This window comes from Sinohyriopsis cumingii, unplaced genomic scaffold (assembly GCF_028554795.1).
Source record: "Sinohyriopsis cumingii isolate HCF-2022 unplaced genomic scaffold, ASM2855479v2 utg000695l, whole genome shotgun sequence".
In the NCBI taxonomy this organism is placed as follows: Eukaryota; Metazoa; Mollusca; class Bivalvia; order Unionida; family Unionidae; genus Sinohyriopsis; species Sinohyriopsis cumingii.
In genome coordinates, this window is record NW_028315924.1 from 1,780,841 (window position 1) to 1,799,622 (window position 18,782).

The following is an 18,782-nucleotide window of genomic DNA, read 5'->3' on the forward strand; positions in this document are numbered from 1 at the left end:
TCTATTATAATTGTGCCCCTTGAGCATGTTTATCTGATAATATCCAGAATTACATTCCTGACAACCTTTGCAAATATAAGTAGTTTCACAGAACACCTGTGTGTTACAATATATACTATATGCTAATTAAGATTGACCTTTCCTTAAACTATGATGTAAAAAATAAGCAAACTTGTGTTACTTGCAAGTTTAATCAATGTAGGTATCATAAATATAAATATATTTATATAATGTGAAATTGATAATTGCCATGGCCTTATAAGATATATTTCTTTTATAGAAATTGACATATTAAGAACCTGTTTTTAACCTGAATGTTTTTATAAAGATTTACATAGTGAAAGCAGCAAAACATTGATATCATAAGACTTCCAATGTGCACTAGCTTCTATTTCCACACTGAAGTAAAACACAAACATGTCATTTTCATGCATCTGTCAAGATGTTATGCAGAACAACGTCTAAAAGTTATGTGATATGGACACAGAGCTAGTCTCATGATGCTGGTTTGTTAGGCAATGTGTCCTCTAGATTTTCTTTTTCATGATAATATTACCAAGCAATGTATCCTCTCGATTCTCCTTTTTATTATAACATTACCGAATGTATCCTCTCAATTTTCTTTTTCATGATAACATAACCTAATGTATCCTCTCGATTTTCTTTTTCATGACAATATTACCTAGCATAGTTGATTTCTCACACTTCATACAAATAATATTCATAAGTTTTATATCGCGTGCTCAATAATAATAATAATACTTTATTTATAGAGAGACTTCACCAGAGTAATTGCTGATGATGATTGCTCTTTGAATCAAGCATCACTGTTGATATGCAAGTTGAGCGTATATATGGATGTGTATGAGCTATGTTCCTGTTCTGCATGCTTTACCAAAACATAGAAAAATAAAAACTGCTCTGAGCCCATGTCTCCAAAACATACTCTTCGTTTTATGCTGCTTCTAGATTAGGTCCTTTGTAGACCAATTAACTCTTACATATAACATTTGGTACATGTTTATTACATACAGCATTTGGTACATGTTTGTAGACTAGTTAACTCTTACATATAACATTTGGTACATGTTTATTACATACAACATTTGGTACATGTTTGTAGACCAATTAACTCTTACATACAACATTTGGTACATGTTTATTACATACAACATTTGGTACATGTTTGTAGACCAATTAACTCTTACATACAACATTTGGTACATGTTTGTAGACCAATTAACTCTTACATACAACATTTGGTACATGTTTGTAGACCAATTAACTCTTACATACAACATTTGGTACATATTTGCAGACCATTTAACTCTTACATATAGCATTTGGTACATGTTTGTAGACCAATTACCTCTTACATACAACATTTGGTACATGTTTGCAGACCAATTACCTCTTACATACAACATTTAGTACATGTTTGTAGACCGATTACCTCTTACATACAACATTTGGTACATGTTTGTAGACCAATTAACTCTTACATACAACATTTGGTATATGTTTATGGTCTTTTTGTTGTCTAGGAGAAACACTTTTCTGCCATGAAGAAAGACAATGTATTTAGGACCAGGCTATCTTCATCAAAAACATAATTATGAATGGAATGATGGCGGTGAAAGCATTTGAAAGAATAAAGGATTAATGAAATTGATAGCTTGCAGAATTTGTAAATTTATCAGCAAATATATATATATATATATATATATATATATATATATATATATATATATATATATATATATATATATATATATATATATATATATATACACATGTATAAAGAGAGAGAGAGACAAAGAGAGATAATACACCAAAAGATATGGTGTTGAGATGTAAACTTTAATAAAAATGGCCAGTTAGTTTAGTTTGATATGTCTCAATGGATAGGTACATGTAACAATTTTCAAATGGTAGATGTTCTATATTCATGAAGTAAACCAGGAGTCAGCAACCTATTTTACATAGCATGCCACTTTTATTTTGGATTAATTAGAAAATGAATGAGTGCCAGCCACCAGTAAGAGAGTAATACTGTATAAATCAAGATTTTTGGCTGCCCTTCATGTACCAGATAAAACCTCTTGCCACCTTATGGTTAGGTGTTTGTTCATAGCCCGAGGGAAAGCGAGACTGGACACAAACAATGGAATCAGGAATGATACTGCAAGGTGAGCTTGTTTAGAGTTTGGCCCCAGGGAAGAAATATTAACATACTCCATGATTGTTGCTGCATGCCACTTTTAGTGACTTCACTATAATTCTCTATAGAAATAACATAATTCAAGTCAAAAGATATACAACTGCATATTATAGTTACTGCTATGATGGCATAGTTTCTCTATGCACACTTCATACAGTTTTTAGCCTTACTTTACATACATAATGAAGCTCAAGTGCTTGACATTTGGGGCTCAGACCACAACGCAATATAAATAAAAACCACAATGCAAAAGAACGATTGACTATTGAGCCAGAAGATTACAATAATGGACAGTAACAAATTCGTTATTGTTCATGAAGTGTGATGCATAAAATTTATCTTATCTCTCTATATACATATATATACACACCGATACACATATATACATACATATATACATATATGTACATATACATATATATATACAACACACATATATATGCAACATCATAAAACTGAAAGCCTACACTCCAAGGAATTTTGCGCAGTTACAAGCCCTGACAAATGATCGGCCAGTGAAACCCATGTGGCCACTACAGGGCAATTCAATTGGCCCTTCCGGGTTATGTTCACTATTATAACAGAGTAAGGTAAAGGGTAGACCCAACCTCCTCACACCACCCATAAATGTACTTACGCAGGCGTTATTAGTTTTGTGGCATGTGTGCTGGAGTAAATCATGTAATATTAATAGAATACTCACCTTTCTTGGCTTGGACCAAAAGAAAAATTTGTGATGAAAGTCTGTAAAACAAAATTTGTTTCTGCTTCTTATATAGTTTTAAGAAACAAGCACTTTTGGTTACATAAATAAGCGAAAAGTTAGACACAACACTGAGTTCATCAAGAGAGCATGATCTTACTTTTAGTAGTAAATATCACGTATTTTCTACTTTTGTGCTTTTCAACTCATCCTCCACTTGCAGTTATCAGTGGTGTAACATTGTGTATCACAGCCTTTACACAAATCTATGATTACTTTCTTTGTTTAAATGAGTTTATCTTAATTATTACTATTCCCCATTCAGCCTTTAGTTCTAACAAAATCAATTAAGTTTTGTGTATGATTCATTATGAGGCTAATTGCTGATGTCTCTTAATAGACATGTATGAAACTATTGGCTATTCAACATCAGAGTTTGCAATCAACAGTGATAGCTAATACATTCCGACAAGACGTTCTAGTTTAAACTTAATTTTGAGGTCAGGTATCATGTAGAACAATTCCCATGACCTGGAATCCACAAAGGATTATTCCCCCTTCCTCATGTTATGATGAATCAGAAATCCACTCTATGATGTGTTTTTTGAAAGCTTTAAACTACAGATCTCCACACTGATATATATATTGCATCATTGTTAGTTTTCTTATCTGATCTCCATTTTGATAGATATTGAATCATTGTTAGTTTTCTTATCTGATCTCCATTTTGATAGATATTGAATCATTGATAGTTTTCTTATCTGATCTCCAAAACCTTTTCTTGTATTAAGAAGTATACACTTTTAACAAATAAGCAATGTTTTCTTATAATTTTGAAGTTGATTATCTTCATTAATCTTTGATGTAGGTGATATTGTAACATTATATTTTCAGTAAAGAGGTGTATGATTATGTGTCTGAATATTGAATGGAAAAATTATTTGTATTTAGTTGCCAAAGATAAATATGAATGTTTCTTTTACAGCTGCTCCAAGAATACTAGATGTCTCTCCAAGCTATAAAGGTTATGTTGGCCAGTGTGCCATCATCCAGTTCAATTTCTATTCTAATACAGATGAGAACTTAACAGTCACAGCACAACATTCCAACTCTAGCAGATTAATACATCAAGGAATAATCAAGCCAACTCACCTTGATGATCTAGCAGTATATTCACAAATAACGGCACCTGTCTTCAGGGCAATGCTGGTCATCAGCTTAATGAGCGAAAATGATTTTGGACTGTATGCCATGGAAGTTAAAAATGTTATTGGTTCAGATTCAAAAGACATCAAAATCATAGAACAGAGTAAGTCACATGATATTTCCTTTGTAATCAGTACATTCACTCCCTGTGTCTGGGTCAGAAATTTATAAATTTGTTGTGAGATGTTTCTTATTTCCTGAAATACAATTTGTTTAAGAAGTCATGTATATTATCAAAAATTAATTGAATTATTCATATACATTGGCATAAATTAGAAATATTGTACCCTGGGTCAGGCTTTGTAGGTTGGGGGCGGGGGTAGGGCATACAGACAATATATCAAATTCTGATGGGGAGGGGGAAACTGACAGTGCATTCACTCTCTCTTAATTTTGGCATATAAAAGATGAAAACAAAGCTTTTGTTTTAATGCTGTCCATCTATGGATGAAAGATTTCATATCCTACATAATGTATGGCCTTTAAATAAAATAGAGGTTTCTCTTCTTTAAAGTCTTGTATCTATGTTGAAAGAATGCAAAATACAAATTTTTTCAATTTTGATTTGAAAGTTTCCTGACTGGCATTCCAAATAAACTAGTAATACAGCTTGTTTGAAAACTAGATCACCTGTCAAATTATGCAAAGTGATACTGTCCAGTTTTCATTAAATAAGTCACATCATACTGTCCTGCAAATACTTTTATTTATCTATACACACATAGGTTAGCATTTGAAAAGGTTCATGACAGTATTACAAATGTTTAATTATCTATTGTACCCATGCCATGACTATGGAAATAATGAAAAGACATTGGGATCTATATAATTTTGTAGGTGACAGCTTATAATGAAAATTGGGATACAGATTTTGGGACAAGTCTCTTCAAGTTGTACATTATTAAAATGATTCCTATCATACCCCCAAAATGCATACACTGTTTCAAAATAAACAAATGAAGATGATTACTTACTAAGAATAATGGTTGATAAACCCCAGAAGATATTTCTTCTGACAGCTTTAATAATCTCAGAGTATTGCTAACAAGTATTATAATGCCATTGTATTTCAGTTACACCAGTGAAGCCAATCAATTTCCATGCTACAAACATACAGGAAAAACAACTGTCACTGATGTGGCAATCTGGATATCATGGGGGATTCACTCAAACTTTCGTGGTTGAGATAAGTCTTGATAATATAACATGGAATAATGTGTCTGAAGTCAGTGCTGGAAACAGGGATGGATGGTTTACTACAGTCATTGAGGACCTTATCCCAGGATCTGAATATTATTTGAGATTGTATGCATACAACATAAATGGAAGAGGAGACTTTTCTGATGTACAACTTACCATAAGGATGTTGAAAGGTTGTACTGTTTTGCATATTTTTATTCCTTAAGTGTATTTTCATTCTTAAGTGTGTTTTCCTATTTATCATCCCATGTGGTTAAAGAAAATCTCCCATTAAATGGAACATAAATATTGATGAATATTCTAAACTATCCATATTGTACACCTAAGTTTTATGGCATTTGCTACAATTAAATATTGTACACCTAAATATTATGGCATTTGCTACAAGTAAATATTTTACACCTAAATATTATGGTAGTTGCTACAATTAAATATTGTACACCTAAATGTTATGGCATTTGCTACAGTTAAATTTTGTACACCTAAATATTATGGCATTTGCTACAGTCAAATGCTAATTAGTAAATGCATGAATGGTAACCTACGTATGTGTAAAGCTGCAATATTTGTATCACTATAAAATCTTGACTCTGCCAAATCAGACATGTCTGTCAGTCCTTCTTGGTACCCTGACCAATGAAGTCTGATTCATTATTGTCGATATAAGGAATGGATCATCACCCAAACTTAAAGTTTTTGCTGAGAGAAAGTTACAATGGTGCCATTTATATATCAGATAAGAAAAGAGTTTGGGGCATAATCTCTGACACAAGAAATGAGTTTTGGCCATACTCTGAATACTATATTATCTTCTGAATATCCAGTAGTACAATGTTCCATATACTAATTTTTGCATATTTACAAAGAAATATCTATTGGAAAAGAAAACAACTTTAATCTTACATTCATCAATAGAAAACAAATTAGTAAACAAATTAGACTTGAAATTTGTTGCATCCACAGTGATACAAAGATCTATTCAATATAATCTTCATGCTCATCTCCATTAGAGGTCAGTGCATCGGTTGGAATAAGTGTTGGTGGAGCTGTTGGAATTGGTGTCGGTGGATTTGTTCTTGGATTAATTGCAGCTATCATTGCCTTCACAATTAGAAGACAATTAAATGGTATGTATAAGGAGTATATTAAGACAATTACATGGTATGTATAAGGAGTATATTAAGACAATTATATGGTATGTATAAGGAGTATATTAAGACAATTACATGGTATGTATAAGGAGTATATTAAGACAATTAAATGGTATGTATAAGGAGTATATTAAGACAATTAAATGGTATGCATGAGGAGTATATTAAGACAATTAAATTTATGGATAAGGAGTATATTAAGACAATTAAATTGTATATATAAGGAATATATTAAGACAATTAAATGGTATATATAAGGAGTATATTAAGCCAATTAAATTGTATGGATAAGGAGTATATTAAAGGCAATTAAATGGTATATATAAGGAGTACATTAAGACAATTAAATGGTATATATAAGGAGTTTATTAAGGACAATTAAATGGTATGTATAAGGAGTATATTAAGACAATTAAATGGTATATATAAGGAGTTTATTAAGGACAATTAAATGGTATGTATAAGGAGTATATTAAGACAATTATATGGCATGTATAAGGAGTATATTAAGACAATTAAATGGTATGTATAAGGAGTATATTAAGACAATTAAATGGTATGTATAAGGAGTATATTAAGACAGTTAAATTGTATATATATAAGGAGTATATTAAGACAATTAAATGGTATGTATAAGGAGTATATTAAGACAATTAAATGGTATGTATAAGGAGTATATTAAGACAATTAAATGGTATGTATATGGAGTATATTAAGACAATTAAATGGTATGTATAAGGAGTATATTACGACAATTAAATGGTATGTATAAGGAGTATATTAAGACAATTAAATGGTATGTATAAGGAGTATATTAAGGCAGTTAAATTGTATATATATAAGGAGTATATTAAGACAATTAAATGGTATGCATGAGGAGTATATTAAGACAATTAAATTTATGGATAAGGAGTATATTAAGACAATTAAATTGTATATATAAGGAATATATTAAGACAATTAAATGGTATATATAAGGAGTTTATTAAGGACAATTAAATGGTATGTATAAGGAGTATATTAAGACAATTAAATGATATATATAAGGAGTTTATTAAGGACAATTAAATGGTATGTATAAGGAGTATATTAAGACAATTTAATGGTATGTATAAGGAGTATATTAAGACAATTAAATGGTATGTATAAGGAGTATATTAAGACAGTTAAATTGTATATATATAAGGAGTATATTAAGACAATTAAATGGTATGTATAAGGAGTATATTAAGACAATTAAATGGTATGTATAAGGAGTATATTAAGACAATTAAATGGTATGTATAAGGAGTATATTACGACAATTAAATGGTATGTATAAGGAGTATATTAAGACAATTAAATGGTATGTATAAGGAGTATATTAAGACAGTTAAATTGTATATATATAAGGAGTATATTAAGACAATTAAATGGTATGCATGAGGAGTATATTAAGACAATTAAATTTATGGATAAGGAGTATATTAAGACAATTAAATTGTATATATAAGGAATATATTAAGACAATTAAATGGTATATATAAGGAGTTTATTAAGGACAATTAAATGGTATGTATAAGGAGTATATTAAGACAATTAAATGGTATATATAAGGAGTTTATTAAGGACAATTAAATGGTATGTATAAGGAGTATATTAAGGGCAATTAAATGGTATGTATAAGGAGTATATTAAGACAATTAAACTGTATATATAAGGAATATATTAAGACAATTAAATGGTATGTATAAGGAGTATATTAAGACAATTAAATGGTAAATATAAGGAGCATCTTAAGGACAATTAATGGTATGTATAAGGAGTATATTAAGGGCACTGCAATGGTATGTATAAGGAGTATATTAAGGGCAATTAAATGGTATGTATAAGGAGTATATTAAGACAATTAAATAGTATTGATAAGGAGTATATTAAGATAATTAAATGGTATGCATGAGGAGTATATTAAGACAATTAAATTTATGGATAAGGAGTATATTAAGACAATTAAATTGTATATATAAGGAATATATTAAGACAATTAAATGGTATATATAAGGAGTATATTAAGACACTTAAATGTTATGTATAAGGAGTATATTAAGACAATTAAATGTTATGTATAAGGAGCATATTAAGACAATTAAATGGTATGTATAAGGAGTATATTAAGACAATTAAATTGTATGTATAAGGAGTATATTAAGACAATTATATGGTATGTATAAGGAGTATATTAAGACAATTAAATTGTATGGATAAGGAGTATATTAAGACAATTAAATTGTATGGATAAGGAGTATATTAAGACAATTAAATTTATGGATAAGGAGTATATTAAGACAATTAAATTGTATATATAAGGAATATATTAAGACAATTAAATGGTATATATAAGGAGTATATTAAAGGCAATTAAATGGTATGTATAAGGTGTATCTTAAGGACAATTAATGGTATATATAAGGAGTACATTAAGACAATTAAATGGTATATATAAGGAGTTTATTAAGGACAATTAAATGGTATGTATAAGGAGTATATTAAGACAATTATATGGTATGTATAAGGAGTATATAAAGGGCACTCCAATGGTATGTATAAGGAGTATATTAAGACAATTAAATTGTATATATATAAGGAGTATATTAAGACAATTAAATGGTATGCATGAGGAGTATATTAAGACAATTAAATTTATGGATAAGGAGTATATTAAGACAATTAAATTGTATATATAAGGAATATATTAAGACAATTAAATGGTATATATAAGGAGTATATTATTGGCAATTAAATGGTATGTATAAGGAGTACATTAAGACAATTAAATGGTATGTATAAGGAGCATCTTAAGGACAATTAATGGCATGTATAAGGAGTATATTAAGGGCAATTAAATGGTATGTATAAGGAGTATATTAAGACAATTAAACTGTATATATAAGGAATATATTAAGACAATTAAATGGTATGTATAAGGAGTATATTAAGACAATTAAATGGTAAATATAAGGAGCATCTTAAGGACAATTAATGGTATGTATAAGGAGTATATTAAGGGCACTGCAATGGTATGTATAAGGAGTATATTAAGGGCAATTAAATGGTATGTATAAGGAGTATATTAAGACAATTAAATAGTATTGATAAGGAGTATATTAAGATAATTAAATGGTATGCATGAGGAGTATATTAAGACAATTAAATTTATGGATAAGGAGTATATTAAGACAATTAAATTGTATATATAAGGAATATATTAAGACAATTAAATGGTATATATAAGGAGTATATTAAGACACTTAAATGTTATGTATAAGGAGTATATTAAGACAATTAAATGTTATGTATAAGGAGCATATTAAGACAATTAAATGGTATGTATAAGGAGTATATTAAGACAATTAAATTGTATGTATAAGGAGTATATTAAGACAATTATATGGTATGTATAAGGAGTATATTAAGACAATTAAATTGTATGGATAAGGAGTATATTAAGACAATTAAATTGTATGGATAAGGAGTATATTAAGACAATTAAATTTATGGATAAGGAGTATATTAAGACAATTAAATTGTATATATAAGGAATATATTAAGACAATTAAATGGTATATATAAGGAGTATATTAAAGGCAATTAAATGGTATGTATAAGGTGTATCTTAAGGACAATTAATGGTATATATAAGGAGTACATTAAGACAATTAAATGGTATATATAAGGAGTTTATTAAGGACAATTAAATGGTATGTATAAGGAGTATATTAAGACAATTATATGGTATGTATAAGGAGTATATAAAGGGCACTCCAATGGTATGTATAAGGAGTATATTAAGACAATTAAATTGTATATATATAAGGAGTATATTAAGACAATTAAATGGTATGCATGAGGAGTATATTAAGACAATTAAATTTATGGATAAGGAGTATATTAAGACAATTAAATTGTATATATAAGGAATATATTAAGACAATTAAATGGTATATATAAGGAGTATATTATTGGCAATTAAATGGTATGTATAAGGAGTACATTAAGACAATTAAATGGTATGTATAAGGAGCATCTTAAGGACAATTAATGGCATGTATAAGGAGTATATTAAGGGCAATTAAATGGTATGTATAAGGAGTATATTACGACAATTAAATTGTATATATAAGGAATATATTAAGACAATTAAATGGTATCTATAAGGAGTATATTAAGACAATTAAATGGTATCTATAAGGAGTATATTAAGACAATTAAATGGTATCTATAAGGAGTATATTAAGACAATTAAATGGTATGTATAAGGAGCATCTTAAGGACAATTAATGGTATGTATAAGGAGTATATAAAGGGCACTGCAATGGTATGTATAAGGAGTATATTAAGGGCAATTAAATGGTATGTATAAAGAGTATATTAAGACAATTAAATAGTATTGATAAGGAGTATATTAAGACAATTAAATGGTATGTATAAGGAGTGTATTAAGACAATTAAATAGTATTGATAAGGAGTATATTAAGACAATTATATGGTTTGTATAAGGAGTATATTAAGGGCACTGCAATGGTATGTATAAGGAGTATATTAAGGGCAATTAAATGGTATGTATAAAGAGTATATTAAGACAATTAAATAGTATTGATAAGGAGTATATTAAGACAATTAAATGTTATGTATAAGGAGTATATTAAGGACAATTATATGGTATGTATAAATAGTATATTATGGGCACTTCAATGGTATGTATAAGGAGTATATTAAATACACTATTCCAAAGTATTATCTTAACATGAAATGACAGTATGGAATGCTAATGAATGTTACTATGTGGAATAAGATGACATGGCTTTTTCAGAAGAAAATAATATTATGAATGACCTTTTATAATGTTTATATAAATCCAAGAATTTAATTACATCAAAGCCACTAATTGTGATGAGATTTTAAATTCAGTGAATGAAAGATTTAAGCCATCCATTGCATAGATATATAAAGTGAAATAAACTTGTATATTTTTCCATTTTCAAAGTCTGGTATTTTATACTTTTAAATCTAGATTGCCTTAACATTGTTTCATTGTGATTCATTGTCCTTCAGGTGCTGCCTAGAACAGATTTCAGACGGTATTTAAAATTAATTTAGAAAAACAATGAGGATCAGTCAACCATTTGAATTGGTCCTAATTAGGTTTAGTATACAATAATGTTTGAAACTTTAAAACTCATAACAGTTACAAGTCTGGAACACTCACATTTAAAATGAACATACCCCAAGTCTTCAGACTATTGTGATAATTTAAAGCTTAACAAAGTTTTCTTTCAAAAGAATAATACCCCCAGATTTCTCATTAGTAACAGTTTAGAGCTGGACCACTCATCCACTCACATATTTGCATTTTTGAATATCATCAAGAAAATCAGTCATTAACATGATGATCTAAATAGACTGTACTGGTATCATGTCACATGTATTTATTGCATTGTGGAAGAGGCACATTTCTATAAGCAGTATTTTTCTAAGTAATATCAGAACACCTACTAGAAATAAAGTGATGTCTAGAATAGTGAAATGCCAATACACTAAGAATCCTTTATCCTCCTATTAATTGTATCCTCCATTTCTGATAAATGATGGGACAACTTAAAGATGGCACATTAACTCTGACTCAGAGTGACTATGTAATCATAATTGAAAAAGTTCATGTCAGAATATAAAAAAATTAAAGACACTTTTTTACAATTTATTTTAATCTCAATTCAAGCAAATTTAAGAAAATCCTTTTGTTTTACATTTGAGCATGAATTCAATTTATGTTCTCTGATATTGTTGTTACAAAAGTGCTTGCTCATAGTTGTGTCCAATATAATGATCAATATATATGTCTACTATTGTTACTATTACTACTACTACTACACACACTATGTATATATATATATATATATATATATATATATATATATATATATATATATATATATATATATATATATATATATATATGTTAATGTATTGCCTCACTTAACTATTGTTCATTTCAGGACCTACAAACTCTTGCTTTAGAAGGTGAGTAGATAACATTAGTTTAATTACCTAGAAATCTATATCCACTTGAAATTAGCAAGACTGATATAACAATCAGGGTTCCTTCTCATGCCAAGAGGATATATCAATAGTACTTATGATTGGATGGGTGTTGTGTGTGTATAAACAGTCTCAGTTCCTTATGCAAGCCAAGAAGACAGGTTAACATAACCTTTGTATTGAAATCAGGTTACTGACCAAGATGACTGATTAGCATGTGTAGTAATGAAGTGCAGGCCAAAATATGAGTTCAACATTTCTTACGATCATAGTATGTTTGACAATCAGGATTCCTGCTAAATGGTTCCATATTCCAATTGGATCAGATAACAGAAAGTTTAATTAGATGAGTATATTATGTGTAAAAACAGGATTCCTTCCACAGGTTAACACAACTTATGGTCAAATGGATAAATGTTATAACTATACAGTCTTAAACTAAGTAACAGAAAGAAGCACAACCAAAAAGTTTTGTAAAATCAAGAAATAATTTCATTCTCTGAGTTGTAAAATGAAACATTAAGAGGAACTTACAGTACTGTGGATCAAGTGCCAAATAATCATAAATGTGCTATCACAAGTCATATAGAATATTCCAATGAAATCCAAGAATCTTGAATGTGCTGATATACCAATAGTCTTGATGCACCATAATTATATAATCCAGAATATCTTTCATGTAGTCTTCTATAATCCCAAAGCAGTGATTTAGTCCAAATGTTTATGAGCACTACCTGATATAACATTAAAATCATTAAGATGGGACACTAGAATGTAAAAAAATTAAATACATGTATTTGGTAAGCCATTTACAGTTGAGATGAAACTAGTTAAACATTGGAAGCGGTATTAAAATAAGATTTTAAAACAACTTGAGTTGTAAAGAAAGTTATTCTAAAACTATGTATGCTCTCATATATTAAAGAATGCATTAATTATATTAATGAAATCAAAGACATAATATATCCCATACTATTGTAATGCATTCAGTTTGCATGTTAATAGATAGTAAAGGAAATTTAAGACGTACATAAGATTTAGTAATGATGCTGGCAAAAATTAAAGTTTATGTAGTATGAGTCTAAAAAGAGCCTAAAATTAATTCTTGTCACCATAAAATATGACCAGTCTAATTGTTCTACATTATGGTAATTAGTATTTTACTTTCATAATTTAAACAGCTTGATAACATTGCTTTCTTTGAAAAATGAATGCTGTCTTTAGTTGGATAAAAGATTTTGCCAACAATATTATTTTAAAAAGTCTTTTAAACCCTTCAAACACTAACATTACCTTTTGGTTGCTATGGCAACCAAATTAAATGTAAAATTATTTATTATTTTCAGTTTGATTATTATTGGTTCCTTATCAATGAAATATCAGCAAATATAAGTATATTTTATATGGAGAAATTGTTTAAAGTAATAAGAACATAAATATTGCATCATCTAAATATTGTAACATACTGAAATGTAAAGTTTTAATGTAGCAAGCTACTAAAAAAAGTAATGAACTGAGAATATATATGTAGAAAAAAATTAACTCATGATCACATTCTGATTAAATATATTTGAAGTATACACTATATTCTATTTGTTTGTCAAAAAATTAATTTTTCACTCTTTTTCCTATATTTGGTAGCTATGGTAACCATGAACAAACATCAATTTTACGGATATTTTTGTGTTAGAAATCTGCATGCATCACTTTGTACCATTTCATTGAAATCTGTTTTATAAATAATTGTTGGGCCATAAAAGTCTGAAAATTGTTCAGGAACAATTCAGCATGCACAGATATGGCAGTTAGAAACAAATCAGCACTGGTTTCAGGTCAAGCAAAATATTATAGCACTACCAGGGTTAAAAATATAATGTCAGACTGAAACATTATCCAATGTTAAACTAATTAACAAAGTATTAAATATCCAATGTTAAACTAATTAACAAAGTATTAAATATCCAATGTTAAACTAATTAACAAAGTATTAAATATTAAATGTTAAACTAATTAACAAAGTATTAAATATCCAATGTTAAACTAATTAACAAAGTATTAAATTCCAATGTTAAACTAATTAACAAAGTATTAAATATCCAATGTTAAACTAATTAACAAAGTATTAAATTCCAATGTTAAACTAATTAACAAAGTATTAAATTCCAATGTTAAACTAATTAACAAAGTATTAAATTCCAATGTTAAACTAATTAACAAAGTATTAAATATCCAATGTTAAACTAATTAACAAAGTATTAAATTCCAATGTTAAACTAATTGACAAAGTATTAAATATCCAATGTTAAACTAATTGACAACATAGGATATTTTCATGGGAAACCATTATTTGTAATTATAGAATGCTTGAAATGATGCATTGTAAACCAATGTTGTTTTTTATATGATGCTAGTGTTATATAAGGTTCAAGGTTTGAAAGATGTTTCATGGTCAATTAGTTACAGTACTTGCTGTTTATTTCAGAAATAAATTGACATTTTTCATTATAAAGGCATTGCAACCTTGCATTTTGAATTACTATAAGCTATTTATTTTCCCCTGACAGTTTCAAAAATGATTTAAAAATACGATGTAATCTAATTAAAATATGAATAGGAAATGTACAAGCATTTGTATCTTCAATTTCTAATTTTACTGATGCGTGCATTATTTTTTCTTCAGCACAAGGAAAACAGATGGAGAAATGCATACATATTCCAATACTGAGATGGATCCACAAACTGTAAAACCAATTTATGAGGAACTGAATAAAGGAAACACAGAACGGAGTGTGTATGATAAAATTTCACCTTTGTAGAAAAGTAGGGGTAGATCGAGATAAGACACTAAGACACATTGGTACAATGAAATAAGCAAATCTTCCTGCCACCTGGCATTAACACACCTGACACTGACACACCTGGCACAAACACATCTCTTAACCTGAACAATGTTGACCAAATCAAAAGTTGAGAACTGTGACTACTTAGGTGTTATTTTAGACTAAAATTTACCTTTCCAACAAACATTACATAAAGTAATTAGCAAATTAAATAAATCTAAAAGGGATTTTTAAATATTCCTCTTCTTTCATCCATAACTCATTAAACCCTGGCACCACATTTATGTTGCAGAAGGTAGTAGCCTACTGCTGAGCTCTGTAGCATCAAGTTCGTGTATGATACACTAAAGTGGGTGGTATTACAGAAAGGTAGACAGATGTAGCTCTACAATGATACCAAATAATCTGGACTTTCTATTTGCATTACAAAATACAGAGTAAAAAATGTACTTATTTGAGACAAGATTTATACACCAAAACACTGTCTGTTTTTGGAATTGGACTTTGTGTCCTGATTTTAGACTTTTTGGCCTGAGATCTAAGGCAGACTGGTCTGAACTGCACACAGACAGGTGAAATTTTGCAAAAAGTAGGATAAGGTGAGCATTTTAATAAAGAGTCATCCTGATATGAAAATGATGGATTCATTAAGCAAACAAAAACAACAACAAAGAACTCCAACTTTTACCCCTCCGCACATGCATCAGCAAAACAAGCAATGGAAAATGATGTTTCTAACACAAATAAGCATTAGTCTAATAGAAAATCTGTTGGAAGTCGATGTATTAGGATGTATTCAGAAATAACTTTCAAAATGTGTTTCCTACTCGAATTTCAGGCGAAAATGACAAAACCTCCAGGGGTTAATCAGTTAAATGTATGTCGAAAAAGTTGCATAATGCTCATTCTCATTGTTGTTCTAGCATCAAATCTAAATATTCCATTCTGAACAAAATTAACTACAACAGTCTGCTTATTGTGGAATGTCATGCATGACTTGGCTTCCAGACACTTTACTAATTAATGTGGAATGTTGTGCATGACTTGGCTTCCAGACACTTTACTAATTATTGTGGAATGTCATGCATGACTTGGCTTCCAGACACTTTACTAATTAATGTGGAATGTCATGCATTACTTGGCTTCCAGGCACTTTATTAATTAATGTGGAATGTCATCCATGTCTTGGCTTCCAGGCACTTTACTAATTAATGTGGAATGTCATGCATGTCTTGGCTTCCAGCCACTTTACTAATTAATGTGGAATGTCATGCATGACTTGGCTTCCAGACACTTTGCTAATTATTGTGGAATGTCATGCATGACTTGGCTTCCAGACACTTTACTAATTAATGTGGCATGTCATGCATGTCTTGGCTTCCAGACACTTTACTTATTGATGCGGAATGTCATGCATGACTTGGCTCCAAGACACTTTACTCACTGATGTGGAATGTCATGCATGACTTAGGTCCAAAACACTTCACTCATTGATGTGGAATGTCATGCATGTCTTGGCTCCTAGACATTTTAATCATTGATGTGGAATGTCATGCATGACTTGGCTCCTAGACACTTTACTCATTGAAGTGGAATGTCATGCATGACTTGGTTCCTAGACACTTTACTCACTGATGTGGAATGTCATGCATGACTTGGCTCCTAGACATATAACAGACCAATTCATATTAAATGTTCTGGTTATTTTACACCCTACTAGATCTGGATGTATGTATTGTTAGAAATCACGATAATCTCTCAAGCGACATGAGTGAAGGGTCGGGAATGACCTCCCACACAGATGTATAGATCACTGCTAACATTAAAACTTATAAGAAAAATGTATCTACATGTATTAGTATAAGAATGGAATGGCATACATGGCTTGTCTCACAGACACTTCACTATTTAATGTGAAATATCATACATACATGTATTAGTATAAGAATGGAATGGCATACATGGCTTGTCTCACAGACACTTCACTATTTAATGTGAAAGATCATACATAGCTTGGCTCCCGGACACTTAAAAGGACAATTCACATTAAATTGTCTTGTTCTTTCATACCCTGCTAGATCAGTTTCAAATCTTGATGTATATTTTGGTAGAATTGCCAGTACTCTTTAAAGAGACGGGTCTGAAATGACCTCCCATACAGATGTACCAACTTTAAAACTTATAAGAAAAAGGCATCTATTAGCATACAAACACTAAGAGATTCATTGTGATGCTTATGTTCTGTGATAAATTAATTTCATTGTTCTTGAAAATTATAATTGCTGTATGTATGAGTCCTGTGTGTGTTATGTTTGATATGTAATTGCATCTTGTTATTTTGTTTTATTCATGTTTTTATTTTTCAACTCAGTTACGTTTTATGAATGCAGTATATTTAGCTTGAATTGAATTTGTTTACATCATATCTTACCCACACGTACCTACTAAATTGTAGTTGCTGTCACCATGTTGTATGTCCCGTATGCATAATTTTCTATAACTGTTATCATTTGTTGTTTTGATTGTATACATAATATTATAAAGAAAACTCTGAAAAACAATTATTTTATAATTGACATGATATTCAATAAAAGCTCACTTCTTAAGCTTGTGTACAGTGTCCAATAAAAGCTCACTTAAAAAGCTGCAGTACAATTGTCCAATATGATCTTACTTAAAAAGATTTAGCGCTCTGTCCAACAAAATCTCATTTGTTAAGAAAATTAAGCACAGCATCAAATGAAATCTATTTTAGAATTTGATTCTGTTGTTTTTCTTGTGTGATTTGGTTTAAACTAAGCTACATTTTAAAAAGCAACATGAATAACAAAAAAATGAAAACCTGTTCAATAGTGAAGTCAAACCTGCTTTAAAGAACACTTAATTAATAAGTCATCGGCCCTCAGTGGATACTTCTCTTACTTTCCAAAGTTGGATATCCATGTTTATGTTTGTCACCTCTGTTACAAAATCACGTTTTCAGTGGATACTTTTCTTCACAGATGTGGATGCTTAAGACTGACTGTATTGTGTTAAGATAGCTATGATTATAGTGGTCACCTCTGTTAATAGGCTGATATATCAGCACCACACCTGTAATGATACTGACTGAAGTTTTACAGGCTGATCTCACCTATTCATTAAAACATGCAGATATTTGCAGACACTCTCATCTGCACGTCAGTGTACATTTTATACACTTACTGGGATTTCTTGCAGCTGTTAAGTTACCATCAGTTGAAGATTTTTTTGGGCAACATATACATGATATTTACAACTTAAATCCTATGTTTGATTACTTGTAAATCTATGTGGAATAGTTATATCCTATGTCATGTGACCAGTTTGAATTGTGCACTAGATATGGCTGTTACCAAATATGGGTA

At 29.4% G+C, this 18,782-nt stretch overlaps 1 protein-coding gene across 1 annotated transcript in view; it reads left to right on the forward strand.

The window, feature by feature from the left end:
- LOC149773286 (uncharacterized) overlaps positions 1-18,038 on the forward strand; it is a 68,423-nt gene extending 50,385 nt beyond the window's left edge. Inside the window, exons 7-11 of the mRNA XM_089946512.1 lie at positions 3,910-4,233; positions 5,204-5,503; positions 6,341-6,457; positions 12,514-12,538; positions 15,237-18,038. Coding sequence (XP_089802638.1) covers positions 3,910-4,233; positions 5,204-5,503; positions 6,341-6,457; positions 12,514-12,538; positions 15,237-15,372 — 902 coding nt within the window. The 3' untranslated portion in view covers positions 15,373-18,038. The remainder of the gene's footprint in view (positions 1-3,909; positions 4,234-5,203; positions 5,504-6,340; positions 6,458-12,513; positions 12,539-15,236) is intronic.
- Positions 18,039-18,782: the final 744 nt, after the last annotated feature.